A 19,690-nucleotide genomic window follows, 5' to 3' on the forward strand; every position below is an offset into this window, starting at 1 on the left:
GGCAGACGCTTAACGGCTGAGCCACCCAGGCGCCCCTGTTCTTTCCTTCTTAAGTATCTTCAAGCTTCATCTCCTTTTAACAATTAAAAGAAATTGCCTGTTTTTAGTTGTAATTTAAAAATTTCCTTAGCTATTGGTATGTATTTGTTGTGCTACATGGTAAACATAATGCTTATCATTATGCAGGCAGACTACATGTGCTATTGTATTCGAAAGCAACTGAGAGTTAGCAACTGTATGAACTGGTGATTAGGATGCCATTTTTTCAGGATTGTACATACCAACACAATAGTTTATTACTTATATTTGGCATTTTACTTTATTTTAAATACATTTTAGGAATTCTGCGATTGATGTGTAATACATTTTATTTTTATCCCTGTTAAAAATAGGCCCCTATTTAGCATTTTCCTGCTCACCATCAGATTTTCAGGGATGGATTATTAAAATTCCTATAATTTAAAATTCCTATTCCTGTAATTTTTGTGGATAAGTTTTATGCTGTGTTTCTGATCCTGTCATATTTTGAATTGGAAATTTAAAAAAAAATTGTGATTATCTTTTTCCTGTGCCACCATTGTAGATGGGGTATGTGAAGCCGGGAGATACCTGATCAGGAGAGCTGTACTTGTTCCTGGGAAAGATCCTGGACTTTGAATAGGATGGGTAACTGCACGGGACTTTAGGTTGGCCCCCTTGGGAAGGGGAGGGTATGTTTATCTGTGGGAAGAACAATGTGCCCAGAAATTTGAGTAGCTAGAGGCACAGAACAATGGCAGACACTGCTTGTTGTCCCCCACCCTGTATCTGTTCTTTCCATTTTGCTCAGTAATAAACCCTACGTGTTAGCAGGGCATTATCCAACCAATAGAAAAAGCCTCATTTCCCAGCTTCTTTTGCCACTTAGTGTGGCCATGTGACTAAGCTCTGGCAAATGGAATGTAAGAAGTAATTTGCATAGGTCTTCTGGGAAGTTTTTTTTTAAAGAGAGGAAGTGTGTCCTCTCTTCCTCTTTTGCTGGCCTTCCTCGCTGTCATGTGGATGTCATGGCTCAAGATGGAGCAGCTATCTTGTAAGGCAGGCTGGAAAGCACAGGTAAATTTGGCAGAACATGTCAGGAGTCTGAGCTCCCTGATGGTTAGGGAGCCACTGTCTTAGTCTAGGACTGCTAATGTTTACCTGAGAGAGAGAAAGAGAGAGAGAGGGAGAAGCTTTTATCTTTTTACCACTGTTATTTTAGGCTTTTCACCAATGAGCATTCCTCTTTGATTTTCTTTTAACTATCTTATATTATCTTATTTATACTGTCCTATAATTATTATTACACCAGTTACACCCATTATCTTGTTTAGTCTCCTTGCCTATTTTCATCTTCACCCCTAGAGTGCTAGCTTTATGAAAATAGAAAATTTGCCCCCCCTTTTTGTGATATGCTATAATTTTTATTGCAGTGTGGCCATTTTTGTGACAATGGGGAGTTTGGTGTTAAAAATAATGTTCCATTTGAGGTTCTTTTATACAGAAATTGCCATCATGACTGATATTCAAAATATCTTTAGTGTTGTAAGACTCACATGATAAATAAAACTGTTACCCTCATTCAGTACTGTACACTTAATGGAAAACAAAAAGGCAGCAATAACAGCTGTTCCTTTTAAGAAGAATGAACACTGGGTACCAGGATAAGTTGACGACCCAGTTAACACAACTTAATTGGCAATCCTCCTTGGAGTGGGGTGTTGAATTCATCAAAAAAAAAGTGCTTTCGATGCATGGTGTTATATCCCTCCTGCCATGTCATAAATTAGACTTGCCAAGGAAGGTGAGGTGTAAGAATGCTGGAGCCTCACAGAACTGCAATCAAGTGCAACTATAAATAATACTGAATAAAGTTTACCCTCTGACAAGTGGATAATACTTTCAGTACATTGAATTAGCTTACCCTTTGCAGTATTCTAAGTTATTCACATTGACAATCCCATTCATTGTAGTCCTTGCTGCAAGGGAGGCATATAGCTAGTTGTTTTGGCTAAAATATGATGGGAAGGCAGTCCTTGGGTTCTGTGTAAAAGTAACAGTTTGAAACAGCCTAATAGCAATCACTGATAGGCTGCTTAAATGAATGATATTTCTGTCATTCATTGGTTTAGAAGGGTCCATTGAGAAGGGGACAAAACAGAACAAAACCTAACACTATTCTTATTGACTGAAATGAAGAAGTGGAAGTTCCCTGACATCCAGATGGCATTTGACTGTCATGTTATAAGGGTTTTCCTTTAAGTGAGACTACTCTGTTGCTTCTCAGTTTCTTTTCAAGTGAGGAATAGTCCTTAATATCGTCCATACCATTTATTTCCCACTTATGTTTAATACCTGTAAATTTCTTTTCAATGGCATCTTTAGAGATTTATTTATTTATTTATTTGACAGAGAGAGAGAGAGAGAGAGAGAGAGAGAGCATGCACAAGCAGGGAGAGCGGCAGGCAGAGGAAGAGTGAGAAGCAGCCTTCCCACAGAGCAGGGAGCCCGATGCGGGGCTAGATCCCAGGAATGACCTGAGCCAAAGGCAGACACTTAACCGACTGAGCCACCCAGGCGCCCTTTAATGGCATCTTTAGAGCAAGCATAAATCATCGCCCTTTGTAAAGGTGCACTTTCAGGACCCCATAATTTCAATACCACGTCTTCTTTCTTAGACTCTTGTTGTGAATGTGGTATCATACAAAGCAAAGTGGCAATCATTCAGAGATAGCAACTTCACAAAAGATGTGTAGGGGTCCTCTACAGTATCATTAGTGTCACCCACCAAGATCTGCTTTGCTTTCTCTACAATTATTTCTTTTGCCCTTGCTTAAACAGAAGAGAACTGCTTTCTTTTTTTGGATCTCCTCCTGTGTAGACGATTTCCTTAACAACTTTGTTGACATCATCATTTATTAGCAATGCCAGAAACCATAATGCCAGGGATTGCAGCAGCAGCTCAGGCTTGGTGGGAGTGGGAGGAGAAGGAGGAGCGGGCCAAAACTTTGACCCTTCTGTTCACATCTGAATCTACAGAGTTTAGAACAGTGCTTGGAGAAGTAGTTATGTGCTCAGTAAAACCTTGTGGAATGAATGAAGGCTAGATTAGAACGGGATTCCTCTAAAGGTAGTAAGCTCCTGCTTTAAGAAAGTATAGAATTTAGAATTCCAAAGACACTGGGTTATTATAGGTGAGGAAACTGACATTTAGGGAGGTTAAATGATTCATAGGTCACACAGGTCCGTTGTTATGCCAACTGATGGCCACGCTATCAGGTGTGAGACCACTGCCCCCTCTAGTGTGTGCACCATTTGGCTGATAAGCACTTGTCCTGGATACCGTAGAAAGAACCGCTCAGGGGCCCAGGATTTGGACAGGATGATCTACTGCCCTTTCACCACACCGGAAGTGTATAAACTTGGCTAATAGATTTTTGAAGCTTCTCAGACACCACAGAACTTCGAAAGCGCAGCAGTCGGGAGCAGTGCGGTCGCTAACAGCAGGAAGCCTTAGCCATTTATTACCGGGCACTCTAGGGAAGGGGAGCTGGCAGTTCTGAGGAGGACAGTTGTCCAGGCTCTCTTCTGGCCACCATCTTCCTCCACCAGCTCCCAACAAAGACATCTCATCTCCTTCTTCCACAGCCCTCGGTTCTACTTGGCCGGGCTTTGAGATGACAGAGACTGGAGTACAATGTGACCCAAGTCACCTACCATTGCGTACCCGCTGCAGGGCTCGCGCTCCAGCTAGGGGCTGACGTGGGCTGTGGGGAGACGGGCGCGTCCCCGAGCCGCGCTCTTAGCCCTTCCGCTCCACGCGCCGCGCCGGGCTCCGGGGGGCGGGCGCGCGCACGCTCCGCCTCTCCCCGCCTCCTCGGTGCGCGCTCCGCCCCCTCGAGCTGCGATACGCCGAGGGCTCAACATCCGAGGACTTTGGCCCAGAGTAACCCTGCTCGCGTGACCTTTCCCCTCCATTCTGCACCTGGAGCGGCGGGCCTGGCGCGCTGGCTGCGGTTGGGCGCTTGTTCTGCACCCTCCCGCCCCGCTCCCGCCGGTGCTTCGGCTCACCCCCTCGCTGCCCCTCCGTGCGACTCCCCGTCATGGCGGCTCTCAGCAAGTCCATCCCTCATAACTGCTACGAGATCGGCCACACTTGGCACCCTTCCTGCGGGGTCTCCTTCGTGCAGATCACCAGGGGCGCCCTGGAGGAGTCCCTGAAGATCTACGCTCCCCTGTACTTGGTGAGATCCATCAGCTCCTCCCTCGGCGAGTTTAGTGTGGAGGATGGGCCAGGGAGTGTAGTCGTGCTTCCGAGCGGCCTGGGCAACTCGTTCTGTGTCGGGTTCTCATTTGGAGGGACCAGACGGTTTTTTGGGCGGGGGGGCATGGTGGAGGTCGAAAGGGGCGGAAATCTCACATGCTACATTGGGCGGAGAAGGGGGAGGGGAACTTGAGGTTGAGCTGTCAACTGAATGCCTGTGGATGAGAAGGGGGTGGGCTCCCAACTTCAAGATTAAGTTAGGACACTTAAAATTGTGAATTAAGGGAACTGCGGTACTTTTCCTCTCTCTTGCATTATGATTGAGAGGAGTTTGTAGGTCAGCGAGGCGAGGAGAAATGCCCTGCAGTCTTTCCTCATCTAAGTCCCTCTATAACCCCCCTCCATTTTTTTGTTTTTTGTTTAAGGGCATATTTGACAGCAAATCCCTGTGGGCTCAGATCTTGTCTTAGTTTGGGATGATAGTATTGTGGCTTGAGGGTTTTGCAAGTGTTCTTGCAGGTTCAAAGAGTAGACTTCTGGTTGAGATTTTGGGTGCTGATTTAAAGGATGATTCCAGACTGAGTCAGTGAAGGTGATTAAAAGACCTGACTTTAGGTCACCTAAGCAATTTGTTTGGAGTTTTGAGTAGAGAATATTTGTAAATACGTGTATGTATCACTGAGAACTGTTAAAAGAAATGTGTTCTTTTTTTTTTTTTTAAGTAGGCTCCATGCTCAAGGTGGGGCTTAAACTCACGACCCTGAGCTCGAGAGTCCCATGCTCTACTAAGCCAGCCAGGTGCCCCAAAAGAAGTTTATTCTTAAATAAAACATTCTTTTTTTAAATCTTTTTTTTTTTTTTTTTTAAAGATTTTATTTATTTACTTGAGAGAGAGAGAATGAGAGACAGAGAGCATGAGAGGGAGGAGGGTCAGAGGGAGAAGCAGACTCCCTGCCGAGCAGGGAGCCCGATGCGGGACTCGATCCTGGGACTCCGGGATCATGACCTGAGCCGAAGGCAGTCGCTTAACCAACTGAGCCACCCAGGCGCCCTTAAATAAAACATTCTTAAATGTTCTCACCAGCATCTTTTTTTTTTATAACCTTGTCCTTGATACTTGACCGTTGAAGTTCATCCTCTCATTTTCTTGCCCAGTAGAGTGTGTGCCCTAAGAAGGGAGAGATCATACATTTTGTATGTTTCCTAAGGGTTTCATTGAATTTTCAATGGATGGTCAGTTCTTACTTCTCACTGAGTAGTAATTTGGATTTGTAGCCTAATATGCCAGAAAGTGTGTCATGGCCATATTTGTGGTACTTCTTGAAAAGTCTGATTGTTTATTACAGAGATAAGAAAGAAGAACTTGGTAACTTTCTCTGAGCTTGCAGAAATCAGTTTCATTTTTACCCTATAGACCCATGCTTTTCAAACTTAAGACCTCCACCCCCTCACACCCTGGGATCATGTGAAAATGAGAGTTTCTGATTCAGTAGGTCTGGGTGGGGCCTGAGATTCTGCATTTCTAACAAACTGTCAGGCAATATTGATGCTGTTGGATCAAGAGTCACACTTTGAATAGGAAGGATCTAAAATAGAAGCTAATAATAAAATTATTACTGGAGCTGGACATTTCTCCCTTGATTTTCTTTGGCAAAGATCCATGTTCATCTGATTTTCCACATGAATGTGGCTAGTCTGTAGCTCAGTATTTTTTAAACAGAACATCTACAAACAATATTGAGCTCTTGATGTAGTCAAAAAAATACATCAAGATTGTTCCTGCTCTTAGGGGATTATGATGTAGGTGGGGAGAGAATTTATGCTGTCTAATTTCTCCCTCTGAAAATCCACTGTACTTTTAATGTGTCTCATTCATTCATTTAACAACTATTTGTTGAGTGCCCGATTTTTGTCATATCTACAGCCTAGACAATTTATTGGTTATGTTCCATGATAGAGAAGTTCAAGGGAGCAATAGGAACAGGGGTTCTTTTACAACAGGTAGGGTGGGGCCAGGGGTCAGGAAAAGTTTGCGATTCACTGTTGTATCTCCAACTAAATACTTCTTGAGGATAAATTCTTCATCTTACTTGGCCCTGTGCCCCTTATAGCTGTGTATTTTAGACTTTGGGTTGCTGCTAAAGAGTGGTTGTGAAATAAAACTGGGGGGAGGGGCGCCTGGGTGGCCCAGTTGGTTAAGCGTCGGACTCTTGGTTTTAACTCAGGTGGTGATTTCAAGGTTGTGAGATCGAGCCCCATGTTTGGCTCTGCACTCAGCACAGAGCTTGAGTTTCTCTCTCCCTCTGCCCTCCGCACCATGCTCTCTTTCTCTAAAATAAATAAACCTTAAAAAAAAAATAAAATTAATGGGAACTGACCAAGGTTTTATTATTACATTTATTTATTCATTTATTTTCTTTCTTTTAAGAGAGAGAGTCCTTGAGAGGGCACGGAGGGCAGAGGGAGAGAGAGAATCTTAAGCAGGCTCTGTGCCTGGGCTGATCGCACAACCCTGAGATCAAGACCTGAGCCAAGATCAAAAGTCAATCGCTTAAATGACTGAGCCATCCAGGTGCCCCCACCAATGTTTTATTTTGAGTGAAATAGAAGAGAATAGAAAAAATGAGAGTCCATTGCAGGCACTAAGGATAAGCATTATTTCATGACAGTTTTGTTTCAGTTATGTTTGTATGTGTGGCTGGGGCTACTTAGAGCAAATAGGAACACTGTACTCTTTGTCAGTGTTGGATAGTTGTTGATTAAATATGTAACCTCCAGTGCCAAGATAAAAGGTGGTATGGGAAGAAGTGGGCTTTAAAAGGGATCAAGGACATCTGAATTTGAATCTCAGCTCCATTAGTTACTAGCTGTTTGTCCATGTTACTTTGTCTGTCTCTGAGAATTAAGTGAAAGAATGCATTGAAGATGTATCACATATTTTCCTGGCTCAAAGTAGGTCTTGAAGAATTAGGCATTTTTTCTTCCCTCTTACCCCAGTGACATTTAAGTTAGATCTAAAGTTCACTGAAGATGGTTAAGGCAAGGCTTTTTGGCAGATGTAGCATTTGAGTTGGGCTATGAAGATAAGGAGGGACAGACATTGATTCTTGTAGGAGACTTTTGTAAAATACTTATTTTTTTTTTTTTAAGATTTTATTTATCTATTTGACAGAGAGAGAGACAGTGAGAGAGGGAATACAAGCAGGGGGAGTGGGAGAGGGAGAAGCAGGCTTCCCGCTGAGCAGGGAGCCGGACACAGGGCTCAGTCCCAAGACCCCGGGATCATGACCTGAGCTGAAGGCAGATGCCCAACGACTGAGCCACCCAGGCGCCTCTAGAATACTTATTCTTAATGGAGAGGAGGGAGAATAATGTGAATTGAGCAGAAATCTAAGTGGTTTTGTAAGTGAAGCAATATGTATATTGGTTGGCTAAAATAGAAGTTTTGTGTACAGGAGTTATGAGCTATAACAACTCCTATTTATTGAATACTTAGTAACTTAGACCTTTACGTATTTTATCTTCTTTAATCCTTATACAACTCCGTTTTTATTATCCACATTTCATAGGTATTACATAGGTAAGAAAGCTGAAGGCTAGAGAGATTAAGTGACTTCCCAGATTAAGAGCTAGTAAGGGAGAGACAGGATTCAGTTCTAGGGCTTTTTTTTTGTTTTTTGTTTTTTTTTTTACTCAGAGTCATACTGGAGGTCAGGCTAAAGGAGCCATAGAGATTTTTTTGAGCAAAGGGGTTACAAGTACAAAATGGTGGCTTTTGAGATGATGAATCTGATAGCACTGGGTGGACTGGATTGGAAAGACTATTTAGGAGTTGATGCAGGGGATTCACTAAGGGGTAGAAAGAGCCAGTTCCCATGGAATCCCTCTCTGCAACTTACTTGCAATGTGATTTTAGGAAAATTACCTCACCTCTTTGAGCCTTAGTCTCCTTGCTTTGCAGAAAATAATTATACTCATCTCTTGGGGCTGTTTTGAGGACTTAGGTGGGATAATAGTGTGTAGGAATAGCAGCTATCACATAGCAGGGCCCCAATAAAGTGCTGCTGTTACTAAAACAGTGCATATGTTCTGTGTCCTGTTAGGGTGGTGGTTTGGATTCAGAATTAGCACAGTACTTCAATAAGTGCTTAGTTAAGTGTCTGAATGAGCACAAATGTGAATGAATGAACTCATGAATAGTTCAGGAGTAAGGAGATACTTGGCAGCACGAGAGAATGGAAGGGCAGCTTTAGAGGCATCTTACGAGAGAGGCATTTCATAAGATAGGTATTTCATAGGAAGAATGAATAGGACTTAGAGACTGAGTATTGGGGTAGTGTGAGGACTTGTTTCTGCTTCGAGGACTTTAAATCTGACTGATGCTGTTGCCATCATTGATAGAAAAGGAGAAATGTTGAAGGGAAGCTGATTTGGGGGAAATTTTAATCAAGAGTATTTTTTGGAGCCTATAAACTGGGTTTTATCTCTCTACTTTTCATTTTAATATTACCGTGTGTGTTGTACTAAACTGATTCCTTTTATTCCTTTCATATCTACTGCTCTCTTGCTTCTTTTCCCTTTTCGTATCTACAGTTCTTAGTATTCACCTTCTAATGCTTAAACCATATTGAAATATATGTGGACTATTCCTTTTAATAGTGAATCTTTGTGTTTTTATAGTTTTTAAAAAACATCAGTCATCATCAATTCACTTCATGTATTTTTTTTAAAGAATCCTGTGTGTACTGTAATATATGCTAAGAATTTATGCATGTACCAGAAATGTATTTCAGGAAGTTATATTTCATTTCTTGAATGTTAGTTATTACCACACATCTCACAACAAGCGGTACCCCTTTCCACATACACACACATACACACACACAGGAAACAGTTGTTAAACTGTTTAAACCCTAGGCTGTCACTAAAATTAATGAAAGCTAGTGCCCTCCGTAATTTAGAATACAAATTTAGAATACACATTTACCCATTTAGGGGGATGGATTCTATGCTGTTCAAGTTCTTAGGTCTCTTCTTTAAGAAGGAAGACTTGCTCACTTAACTCACTCAGGTGGTTCTAAGACCTTTCTTAATTATGCTTTTCCTCGGTGCCTTTCTTGAGGACCTCCAGGTTAGGGTACTGGCATTTACAGGTAGCTGATGGCAAAGTAGAACCTTTTGCACTTTTGGGAAGGAATGATTTAAAAACCTGCCTTTAAAAAAAAAAAAAAACCTGCCTTTTCATTGACCTTCAGATGTTTATACCCTTCTTCAGAGTACAAAAATATTTATAGAATATTGATTCCCTTTGAGCCATATTAACTGATTCTCAGTTCATCACGTCTAAACTGAATAAACATTTAAGCAAGAGTTGGAATTCTTAGAAATAAAAAAAAACAATTTATGGACAGTCTCTAGTTAGTTGAAAAGGCTTGGAAACCACTGACGGAAGAAATCTGTTCATTAAGGTGGACTTTTTTTAAATGTTCTCACACAGTTTTATTTTATAGAAAAAAAGGTAATTCTAGAAAACTTCCAAAGCTTGACTCTACTTGTAGGAGGCTGTTCAGATTTTTGTATTTAGTGTGGCTTACAGGCAGGATCCTGGACTCTGGGATCAAATTGCCCATGTTAGAATTGCAGCTCATTCCTTATTAGCTGGGTTACCTCAGACAAATTACCCAACCACTCTAAGCCTCTATTTCTGTGTCTGCAGTATTGGAGAAATGGTAAATTTTTCCTTGGGAGATCTTTGTGAAGATTAAATGAGGCATAGTATGTAAAGTGCTGCTGGCACATAGTGTAGAGGGAGTTTGTAAGGGCGGTGGTTGAGCAGGTTTTCTAGAGCAAAGGAGACCAGCAATGAGACTTTTCAAAGTTCTTTTTTTTTTTTTAAGATTTTATTTGTCAGCGAGAGAGAGAGAGAGAGAGAGAGAGCGCACAAGCAGGGGGAGCGACAGGCAAAGGGAGTAGACTCCCCGCTAAGCAGGGAGCCCGATGCAGGGGCTCAATCCCAGGACCCTGGGATCATGACCTGAGCCTAAGGTAGACATTTAACCGACTGAGCCACCCAGGTGTCCCATTAGATTTCAAAGTTCTTGATAATAGGCCATTCGTTTTTGTTTTTAACTTTAAAAAAGAGAAAAAGTCATGGCAGAATACAAACTGCTGAGAGTAGCTGTTTGGATTATTTGACCATTGGAGATGGTCATGGAATTTGTAATTTGATCATGGAATTTGATCATGGAATTTGTAAACGTATTAACTAATTCCTCTTTAAATTTTGTCTGAAGCCTAGTTTAGGGGGCGGAGGTAAGGGACTCCCTTTATCTGTCTATTCAATAAATAAATGATGATTTTTACATAACTTGTTGTTAAACCAACAGTAACAGTCATTTGGTCTTTTTAAAAATAAGCACTTACGGGGCACCTGGGTGGCTCAGTCATTAAACATCTGCCTTCGTCTCGGGTCATGATCCCAGGGTCCTGGAATCGAGCCCGATATCGGGCTCCCTGCTCGGCAGGAAGCCTGCTTCTCTCTCTCCCACTCCCCCTGCTTGTGTTCCCTCTCTCGCTTGTGTGTGTCTCTCTCTCTGTCAAATAATAAAATAAAATCTTTTAAAAAAATAAGCACTTACGTTAGGAATTTTCCTATTTTTCAACATGACATTTTGAGTTCCTTGAATTTGTTTCTAATATGTGACTTGTTGACTGATCTCTGTGGAGTGCAAAGTGCACTTCCAGCACATCATTTTCAGTTGAAAGTTGAAGACTTACTAAACACTCCTCATCTCACCCTTTCCTGTAGCAACTCTCTCAGTGTAGCTGGCCATATCTGCTTTACTGTTGTTTGCCTCTTCAGTTATCATAGATCAGGGATAAAAATTAATAAATATTGGAATATAGGACCTAAGTAATTATGATCCATTACTGTTCATGGTTCTGAGTCAGTAGATTCTTATTAAAACAGATATTTGGTTGATTTAAAAAAACTTAAACAGCCTTCAAACCCTTAATGTGCGTATTTCAACGTCAGCATTACTTACTTTTGCATCTTCGTTAGAAAATTCTCTTTACATCAGAAGGAGTGGTCCTCTCTCTAGGAAAGTTTCTCCTCTTCAATAAAATAATATATTTTGGTAGAGAGAGAAACCCACCTGGAGAAGGGAGGGAGCCACTGTAAAGTAGGGGAAAGAATCAAATGACACTATACACTTTTAAGCCTTGTTTATTGGGATGTGTAGGAGGTAGTGCTTTGGAGAAAGTATTTTCATTGAGTTATGCTGGATTGCTTTGGGGCCATATTGGGTTTTAGCTACTAGTGCAATATATGACTGGAGAATGACCAGGAAGCATTGAGAAATGTTGAGTTGCTAATCTAGAGAGAAGATGGGGCTAGAGATTTAGATTAAGATGTCATAAGAATAGAGATGAGAGTTGAATTATGGTAGGTCAACAAGGGAGAGAGTTTAGAAAGAGAAGACAGTCTGAGGAATGCTTGTTTTTGGAGTAGAGGGAAAAAAATGAAAGAAGCAGTCAGAGGTATGAAGAGGTTGAAAAGAGAATGTTGCAGAGAAATCTTGAGCAGGGAGTTTTGGGAAGTATTGAGAGGTGCGAAGAGCATGGGATTGAATCTCAGTGCTGCCACTTATTAGCTTTGTGATGTTGACAAGGTTCTTAACATATTTGAACCCCAGTATTCTCATCAAAAAATGGGGGTAAAATATCCACCTCCTATTTTTTTTTTAAAGATTTTATTTATTTGAGAGAGAGAGAGAGAGAGAGAGAGAGAGAGAGAGAGCGTGAGCTGGGGGGAGGGGCAGAGGGAGAGGGGGAAGCAGGCTCCCCTCTGAGCAGGGAGCCCGATGCGGGACTTGATCCCATGACCCCGGGATCATGACCTAAGCTGAAGGCAGATGCTTAGCCAACTGAGCCACCCAGGCGCCCCCTTATGTCATATTTTTAAAAAATATAAATCCTTACTTGTCATTCTTCTGCACAGAACTCTCCAGTGGTTTTCCATCTCAATTAATGTGCAAGCTTTATCATGGCCTACAGAATCTTATGTGATCTGGCTGTTGCTTGTTTGATTACATATCATACCATTTTCCTTTTTTGTTTATTCACCTCCACCCAGATACAATTACATGATTTATATTTTTGAATCTAAGTTTTTCTATATAGAATAGAGAGCTCTTGCTTTCTGAGGAATATCTTAAAATTTGACAACAGATTGTCAAAAAATGAACATTTCTAAGGAGTGAACTAATACAGGAGACTTCCTCTTTTTATGAGTTTTGACTTTGAGAGAAAAATATCTTGCCTATTTGTGTATAAGCAATATACATATAAGTAATTGCTTTTATTGATTATGACGAGACAACCTGGATTGAAAGGCTGAAGCACAAACATATCCCTAAAAAAGGGATTAAAAAATGTGGTAGGATTTTGATAACAGATTTATAATATGCTCATCAAATATTAATTGACTAACAGGTACTGTGCTAGGTGATAATTAGGGAAGGGGAATTAATTGAAGTGACTGCTTAACAAAGAGCTAAATAAAAAGTTTTTGGAGAGTCTTTTCAGAACAGGTTGGTACAATTTCTTGCATTACTTGCATGGTATGGTGATGGGAAGTATGTTTATATCCCTGAGGACTGTACTAGCCACATAGTAATGTGTAATGTTAGTTGATGCTTTGATGATTAGGGGTCTTAAGATATTTTATCATAGCAGAGTATCATATTAAAGATTTGTTTGAATCTTGACATGAGATCAAACTTTAAAATTGTCTCTTGGTTTATCACTCATTTTAGCTTCTTTTCTACTAATTGATCTCCTCTCAAAGAGTGTTGTCATTTGAGATTTTTTGTGTGTATTTTTTCCTTCGTGTTTAATACAAGTCTGTTTCATCTTGGGAAACAAGGAGTATAGTTAAAAAGTATTCATTTAATGAGCCTGATTTATTGGTGAATCAAATTAGTATTGTCCATTGATATTGCAGACTGTATATGATGGTCTCTTTCCTCATAATTATACCTGAGGAGAATTAATAATTGAAGTGAATGAAAGCAGATTTTAAGTAATTCTGCTTTTAGCTGCACTGGAAAATATTCAGTAAAATGAATTTATGTGTGGAAGAAAAGTGCGAAAAGAAGGAAGAATGCTAGATCAAATATCATTAGATTTGAGCAGGTTTCTTTTATAAGAATGCCGAATTTACAGTGTTTTCAACTTATTACCATTTATATTTTGTATAGTCTTTTGACTTACTACATGTGTCAGGTTGCATTGGTTTCTTGATTCTAACTAGATCTTGGCAGTTTGGATTATGATTTGTCCAGTTTGGGAGTTGCCCTAAAGAATACCTTTGTATCAATTGGCAGTAAGAAGCGGGTTTGTTCCCGTCATGATTTCTCAACCTTGCAGAAAGTAGAGGTGGGACCTTTTTTTTCAGACCTGTGTCTCAGAAACTCTCAAGCACAGGGGACGCTGAGTTGTAATCAGGATCAGACTGAATTTCAGAGTGTGCTCATAGTTCCATTTGGAGCCCATCCAGTGTTAGTGTAACTGTATTTACCGAGTCTTCATTTTCTCCCACTCTTGCTTTCCTACTTTGATTTCAAATATTACAGATTCCCTACAATGTGTCAGAAATACAGTCATGGGGGAACAAGATGTACTTGGACATTACAGTTAACGGGGAACATAAATGTAAAAGAAATATACAAAAAATGCTTTCAACTGTGATAAGAAGCTGCTAACTGCTATTAAGAAGTACAGGGTGTTTCTAGAGAGTGTTACAAGAGGACGACCCCTTCTAATATGGTGGGTTTGGAAAGCTTTCCTGAATATATGAATATATATTAAGTATGTATGTATTAGGGTTAACATTTATGGCACAAAACCCAAATTTTACCATGAAACTGAGAGAAATAAGAAGCAATTACTTTACAGAGAGTATTTAATGATTTTCTTAAATCCAGTATCCTGGCCAAGAATTTGATTTTTTTCCTTTTGACTATGGCCCTTATTTAAACTGGAAGCCAAAGGCAATTATAATACGTACAAATACTTTGATTACTAGATTTACTGAGATTGAACCTCTTTTATAATAAAATCTGTATTTTATAAATAAGGTAGTCAGAAGTTTTCAGTTACAAAAGATTACAAATGTCATTGCAAATGTTAGAAAAGCTATTTGTCCTCACTCATCTAAAGGTAAATCAAGGATGTTTAAGACAAAATTGTGAGATCTGGGAAGTTAAGCATCTTTTTAAAGCTTTCTTTTTCTGTGCTCTTCTTTTTTTCTCATGGTTAAATTTGTGGTTAAGTTTTTTTTCTGGTTCAGGTAGATGATCAGGGTTATCCCATCAAAAAAAAAAAAAAAAAAAATAGTAAGGGATGTTATATCCAGCAAGTAGTTGCAGGGCTAATTATTAAGGCTTCAGCATGAGTGAGTTTTAGCAAATATGTGAGTACAAGTGCAGTTTAAACTTTTGGAGAATGGCTTTGTCTTCTGTGACTGGGATTTAATATATGAACAAACGGTAGGGCACTTGGTATTTAGCCTGCATAATCCCGATATCTGTGATTTCTTCTCTGGCTCAGATTGTCCCTGTTTCTCTGGCTTGAGATTTTTAATTCTGTTTTAAGGATTCAATTCAGTATACTCAATATTCTTATTGGAGAGACTGGAATATATGTACATTCTTTCTATTTTTCATCTGAATAAAGTTCTTCAATGAGAAATGTACTGTTAGAAGTTTTCTGCATTAATTAAGGTATTTCCTATTAGAGTCCATGATATTTGTAGTTCAATATGCAGGAGATGATAGGGTATGAAAAATGTTTTGGTTTAAGATTATAGTATTACGTGGTAAGTTGTATCAGTAAGTGGAAGTAACAGGTGTGTGTTCTCAAGACTCTGTACATTATCAAAAATATTAATATTACTTGGTTCGGAACATGGGTATAATGTATGTAGGGCTTAATCTGAGTCTTGTTTGTGATCATATTTTTCTCAATATCATATCTAAAGTATATATTCAAGTTTATCTTTAAAGCCAATGTCAACTTCCATATATATTTGATTGTAACCCTTTTATTGAGAGTAAAGATATAAGGCTTAATGATCATCACTAAAGCTTGATGGTAATTATAGGGAGGCTTTATAGTAAGTAGCTAAGGAAAACTTTTGAAGATTTGCTTGTATTCTCCAGCATATGTTGTTAACAAAGTTGTCCTAGTTTTGTTTTTGTTTTTTTTTTAAATAAGCTGGCTATCTGTACCTGATGAGGCAACATGTGTATGCATTGGGTGTAAAGTACAAGATATGACTTTTTGTTTTGTTTGCTGATTTATAGTGTGACCCTCAGTTTCCTCATCTATAAAGAGATGATAATCCTGCCTTAATTACTTTGTGACTTGCAGTGGGAATCCTATGAGATAGCTCATGTGTAAAAACTTTGAAAACTGTAAAAAGATAATGTAAATGTCAGTCTGTGATACTTGGTTTCTTGTCTTTTTGTTTTCGATATTTAGATTCGGTTTTTATAGCTTATAGTTTTAACCTAGAAAGTAAAGATTTTGGAAGTGATTTAAATGTAATGTATTTGTCAGGGTTTTCCAGAAACACATAACCAAAAGGGAATGTTATGTGTATATGTACACACACACACACACACACACACACACACACACACAGACTTATTAAAAGGAATTGGCTCACACAATTACGGAGGCTGAGAAGTCCCTGGATCTACAGTTGGTAAGCTGGAGACACAGGAGAGCCTATGGTGTAAGTTCCAGTTTGAAAGCCCTCATCAGGCTTGAGACCCAAGAGGAGGGGATGTTTCCTCCTGAGTCCAAAAGTGGAAAAAGACTAATGTCCCTGCTTGAAGGCAGGCAGGCAGGAGTTCCCTGTACTGAACTGTTTGGTTCTATTCAGGTCTTCAGTTCATTGGATGAGGCCCACCCACCTTAGGAATCTGCTTTACTCAGTCTACTGAAAATGTTCATCTTATCTAGAAACACCCTCACAGCCACACCCAGAATGATGTTTGGCCAAGTAACTGGGCAGTCTGTGGTCCACTCAAGTTGACACATAATTAACCAGTACATGCAGTATAAATTTGTGACAATAAAGTAATTCTACCTCCTTTATTCTAAATATTTTTAAAAGTGAGGTCTTATTTTTTATATTTATCTATTTGTTAAAAGATTTTATTTATTTGTCAGAGAGAGAGAGAGAGCGAGCAAGAGAGAGCATGCGAGAGCACAAGCACGGAGAGAGGCAGAGGGAGAGAGAAAGGGAGAAGCAGGCTCCCCACTGAGCAGGGAGCCTGATGCGGGACTTGATCCCAGGACCCTGGGATCTTGACCTGAGCCGAAGGCAGACGCTTAACCAACTGAGCCACCTAGGTGTCCCTATTTATTTATTGTAAAGATTTATTTATCTTGGAGAGAGAGAGAGAGCTCTTGTGTGCATGAGCGGGGGGCAGGGGGGGGACAAATTCCCCGCTGAGCACAGAGCTCATCTCTTGACTGTGAGATCATGACCTGAGCTGAAACTGAGTCAGCCGTTCAATGGACTGAGCCACCCAGGCACCCCGAGGTCTTATTTTTACAAAAGGTTTTGAAATTTGTTAGAGAAAAAATATAGGAAGTCTTCTGACTATAGATGAATATCCCAGTCTAGTTCTGTTCATCGAAGTTCTGTATTTTATTTTCAATCTGTTGGTGCTATGAAAATGCGATTTAGTTTTGATTCTCATGAGGACCACATAACTTCTCTGAATAGTGACACAGTACGGCTTTCCTGACTATGTAACAGTTAGGTTATAGTGAACACTCCTCTAACATCTACTGATCCTGTTACCAATGGCTCTGTTACATTCGCTAAGTCAGGAAATGAATGGGGAAGCCCTGGTGCACTGCCCAGCCAACTGTTCCATCCTGGGGAATCTTGAGGGGTCTGGACAAATCGAGAGCACAGCTCCAGGTTGAGCCAAGAACTCAAGAGATGAGGGTTTGGAAAAGAGAAAGGGAGAAATTATTTTGGGTGCTGGCACTGGGAGGGAGGTGTCAGGCTCAAGCCTAAACAACCAACCTCTCTGGCCACACCTAGAGATTTATGGAGAGAGGTTGGGGGGGCGGGTATGTGCAGGAGAGCGGACGGAGAGCATGTGATCATGGGTTGGGGTCAGCCTGTATTCAGTAGTGACCCTGGGCAGGGAAGGGGATGGGTGGGGTGTGGTGTCCTAGGCATTCTGTTGCTATCAGGGCTTTTCTGGTCTGTCTGGTGGTTGGAATGTTCCAGTCATTACAAAATGTCTTCCTTGGTGACTCAAGAAAGTGTGATAAGAAATAACACAATGGGTTTTAGTTAGAGCATGAATTAATCAGTCTTGTTTATTTCTGATTTTAACTGTTGGGATCTGTAGTTGAGCAACAGGGCTTACTGACAATCCTGTTATAAGAGAAGGCAAGATGAGGACATGAGGTGTAACTGAGTTCTTAATTGCCATTTATTTTTTTCAGACATCTTAATTACTAGAGACAGAAATCTCTGCAAAATACTTAAACCTGCACAACACAAAAAGGAACTGGGGTTGGGGCAGGAAGTGTGCAGAGTGAAGAAACTAACATTTTAAGATGCCTACTATGTGCTAGTTACTCTGCTGGGTACTTTATATTTGTCATCTTATTTAAAAAGTACTGACATATTGGAAGAAAGAAAAGAGAGTAACGTTAATTGACAAGTGGCTGGTGCTATTTTCCTCTGTTGGGATTAGTTCTTTTTACTTACTGTTGTAGTGGTATTAATGTTGTGTTTCCATTGTCTTTCATCTTTTGCTCTTGTAGACTGGGAATGTAGTTTCTACCTCTGGAGCCATCATCGTGCCTAATTTAGTCTTCCCCCAGGTTTGGTCACTGGTATCTATATATATCAAATTTATGAATATCCTATTAGGTTATTTATAAATTTCAGTTGTGTTTTCCCTATATTTTTGTATTTTTTTCTTTCAGGATGGGCAGCCTGAACTCCTGTAGGGAATAGCAAGTCATAACTTTCTATTTGTAACATGCACTGTGGCTCAATGATACTTGTCCTCATTTAGGATAGTCTGACTTCAACATCAGGTCTGGCGGTTAAGAGCATGGACTCTGAAGCCACTTCCTTGAGTTCAGTCCCTGTTCGGTTACTTAATTTGTTATGTGACTTTGGGCAACGTGATCTCTTTGTGCCTGTGTTTTCTTATGAAAGGGGATAATGATCATGCCCATCTTATAGATTGCTGTGAAGACTAAGTGAGTTAACATTTGTATGGTGTTTAGAGCAGTAACCTGCCACATAGTATTTGTTAAATTAAGAAACTAAATATTCTGTTAGTAAAATATTTAACAAATATAAATTCATTACGCTGTTTTCTTTAAAGTAGTTCTCAGTATGGGGTAGTTTTGCCTTCTAGGAGACATTTGGCAATTCCTGCAGACATTTTTAGTTGTCACAGCTGAGTATGCTGCTGGCATTTAGAAAATAGAAGACAAGGGATGCTCTAAACAACTTCTAATATATAGGACAGTCCTCCACAACAGCAAATAACCTGGCCCCCAATGTTGATAGTGTCAAGGTTGAGAGACCCTGCTTTAAATAAATCATTATTTGCTAGTGATTACTTAAAGAAGGATTAAATACATAAAACATGAAACCAACTCTTTGTTATTGTGAAGAATTCTTTTTTTTTTAAAGATTTTATTTATCTATTTGACAGAGAGAGAACATGAGCTGGGGGGAGGAGCAAGGGGAGAGGGATAAGCAGGCCCCCCGCTGAGCAGGGAGCCCGATGGAGGACTCCATCCTAGGACCCCGAGATCATGACCTGAGCTGAAGGCAGACGCTTAACCAGCTGAGCCACCCAGGCACCCTTATTGTGAAGAATTCTTATTTCCCAAAGGAACGAGATTTGTCAGCCCCTCTAGAAATAGTCTTCTAGAAGAGTTAGTGATTAAGCGTCGGGGCTAAGAAAGACTGCTGAATTGGAGTTTGGTGCTAATAAGGCTAAGATCATGGAGTTAGCCACCTTGAGGACCAATTAGCTTTGTTCTGTTCCATGGCCATAGACTGTAATCCGAATACTAGTCAACCATCTCTATGATAAATATGCTGCATTAATCACATAGGGAAACAGACAAAGGAATATAAGTAAGATTAAATGCATATAGGTCTGATAGATGTTTAATAGTGATATTTTTATAAAGAGAAACTCCTAAATTGGGAACCCATAATTATAATTTTGCACCACACTTCAGTGTATAGCCTTTGTGTTAGTCAGGTTGGTTACCATACTTGTCCTTCATGAACTATCCTTTTTTTTTTTTTTCATGACCTGTCCTTAATGC

The 19,690-nt window shown here is 40.1% G+C and overlaps 1 protein-coding gene and 1 pseudogene across 2 annotated transcripts in view; one reads left to right on the plus strand and one right to left on the minus strand.

Moving 5' to 3' along the window:
- Positions 1-2,260: 2,260 nt before the first annotated feature.
- LOC118547075 (cofilin-2 pseudogene) lies at positions 2,261-2,927 on the minus strand (annotated as a pseudogene).
- Positions 2,928-3,479: 552 nt separating this feature from the next.
- Positions 3,480-19,690, plus strand: part of TMEM135 (transmembrane protein 135) — a 264,541-nt gene continuing 248,330 nt past the window's right edge. For both annotated transcript variants that reach the window (XM_078058656.1, XM_078058657.1), the window contains exon 1: positions 3,480-4,262. In XM_078058656.1, the coding sequence (XP_077914782.1) occupies positions 4,122-4,262 (141 nt within the window). In that variant the 5' untranslated portion in view covers positions 3,480-4,121. The remainder of the gene's footprint in view (positions 4,263-19,690) is intronic.

The sequence above is a fragment of the Halichoerus grypus genome, chromosome 11 (assembly GCF_964656455.1).
Source record: "Halichoerus grypus chromosome 11, mHalGry1.hap1.1, whole genome shotgun sequence".
In the NCBI taxonomy this organism is placed as follows: Eukaryota; Metazoa; Chordata; class Mammalia; order Carnivora; family Phocidae; genus Halichoerus; species Halichoerus grypus.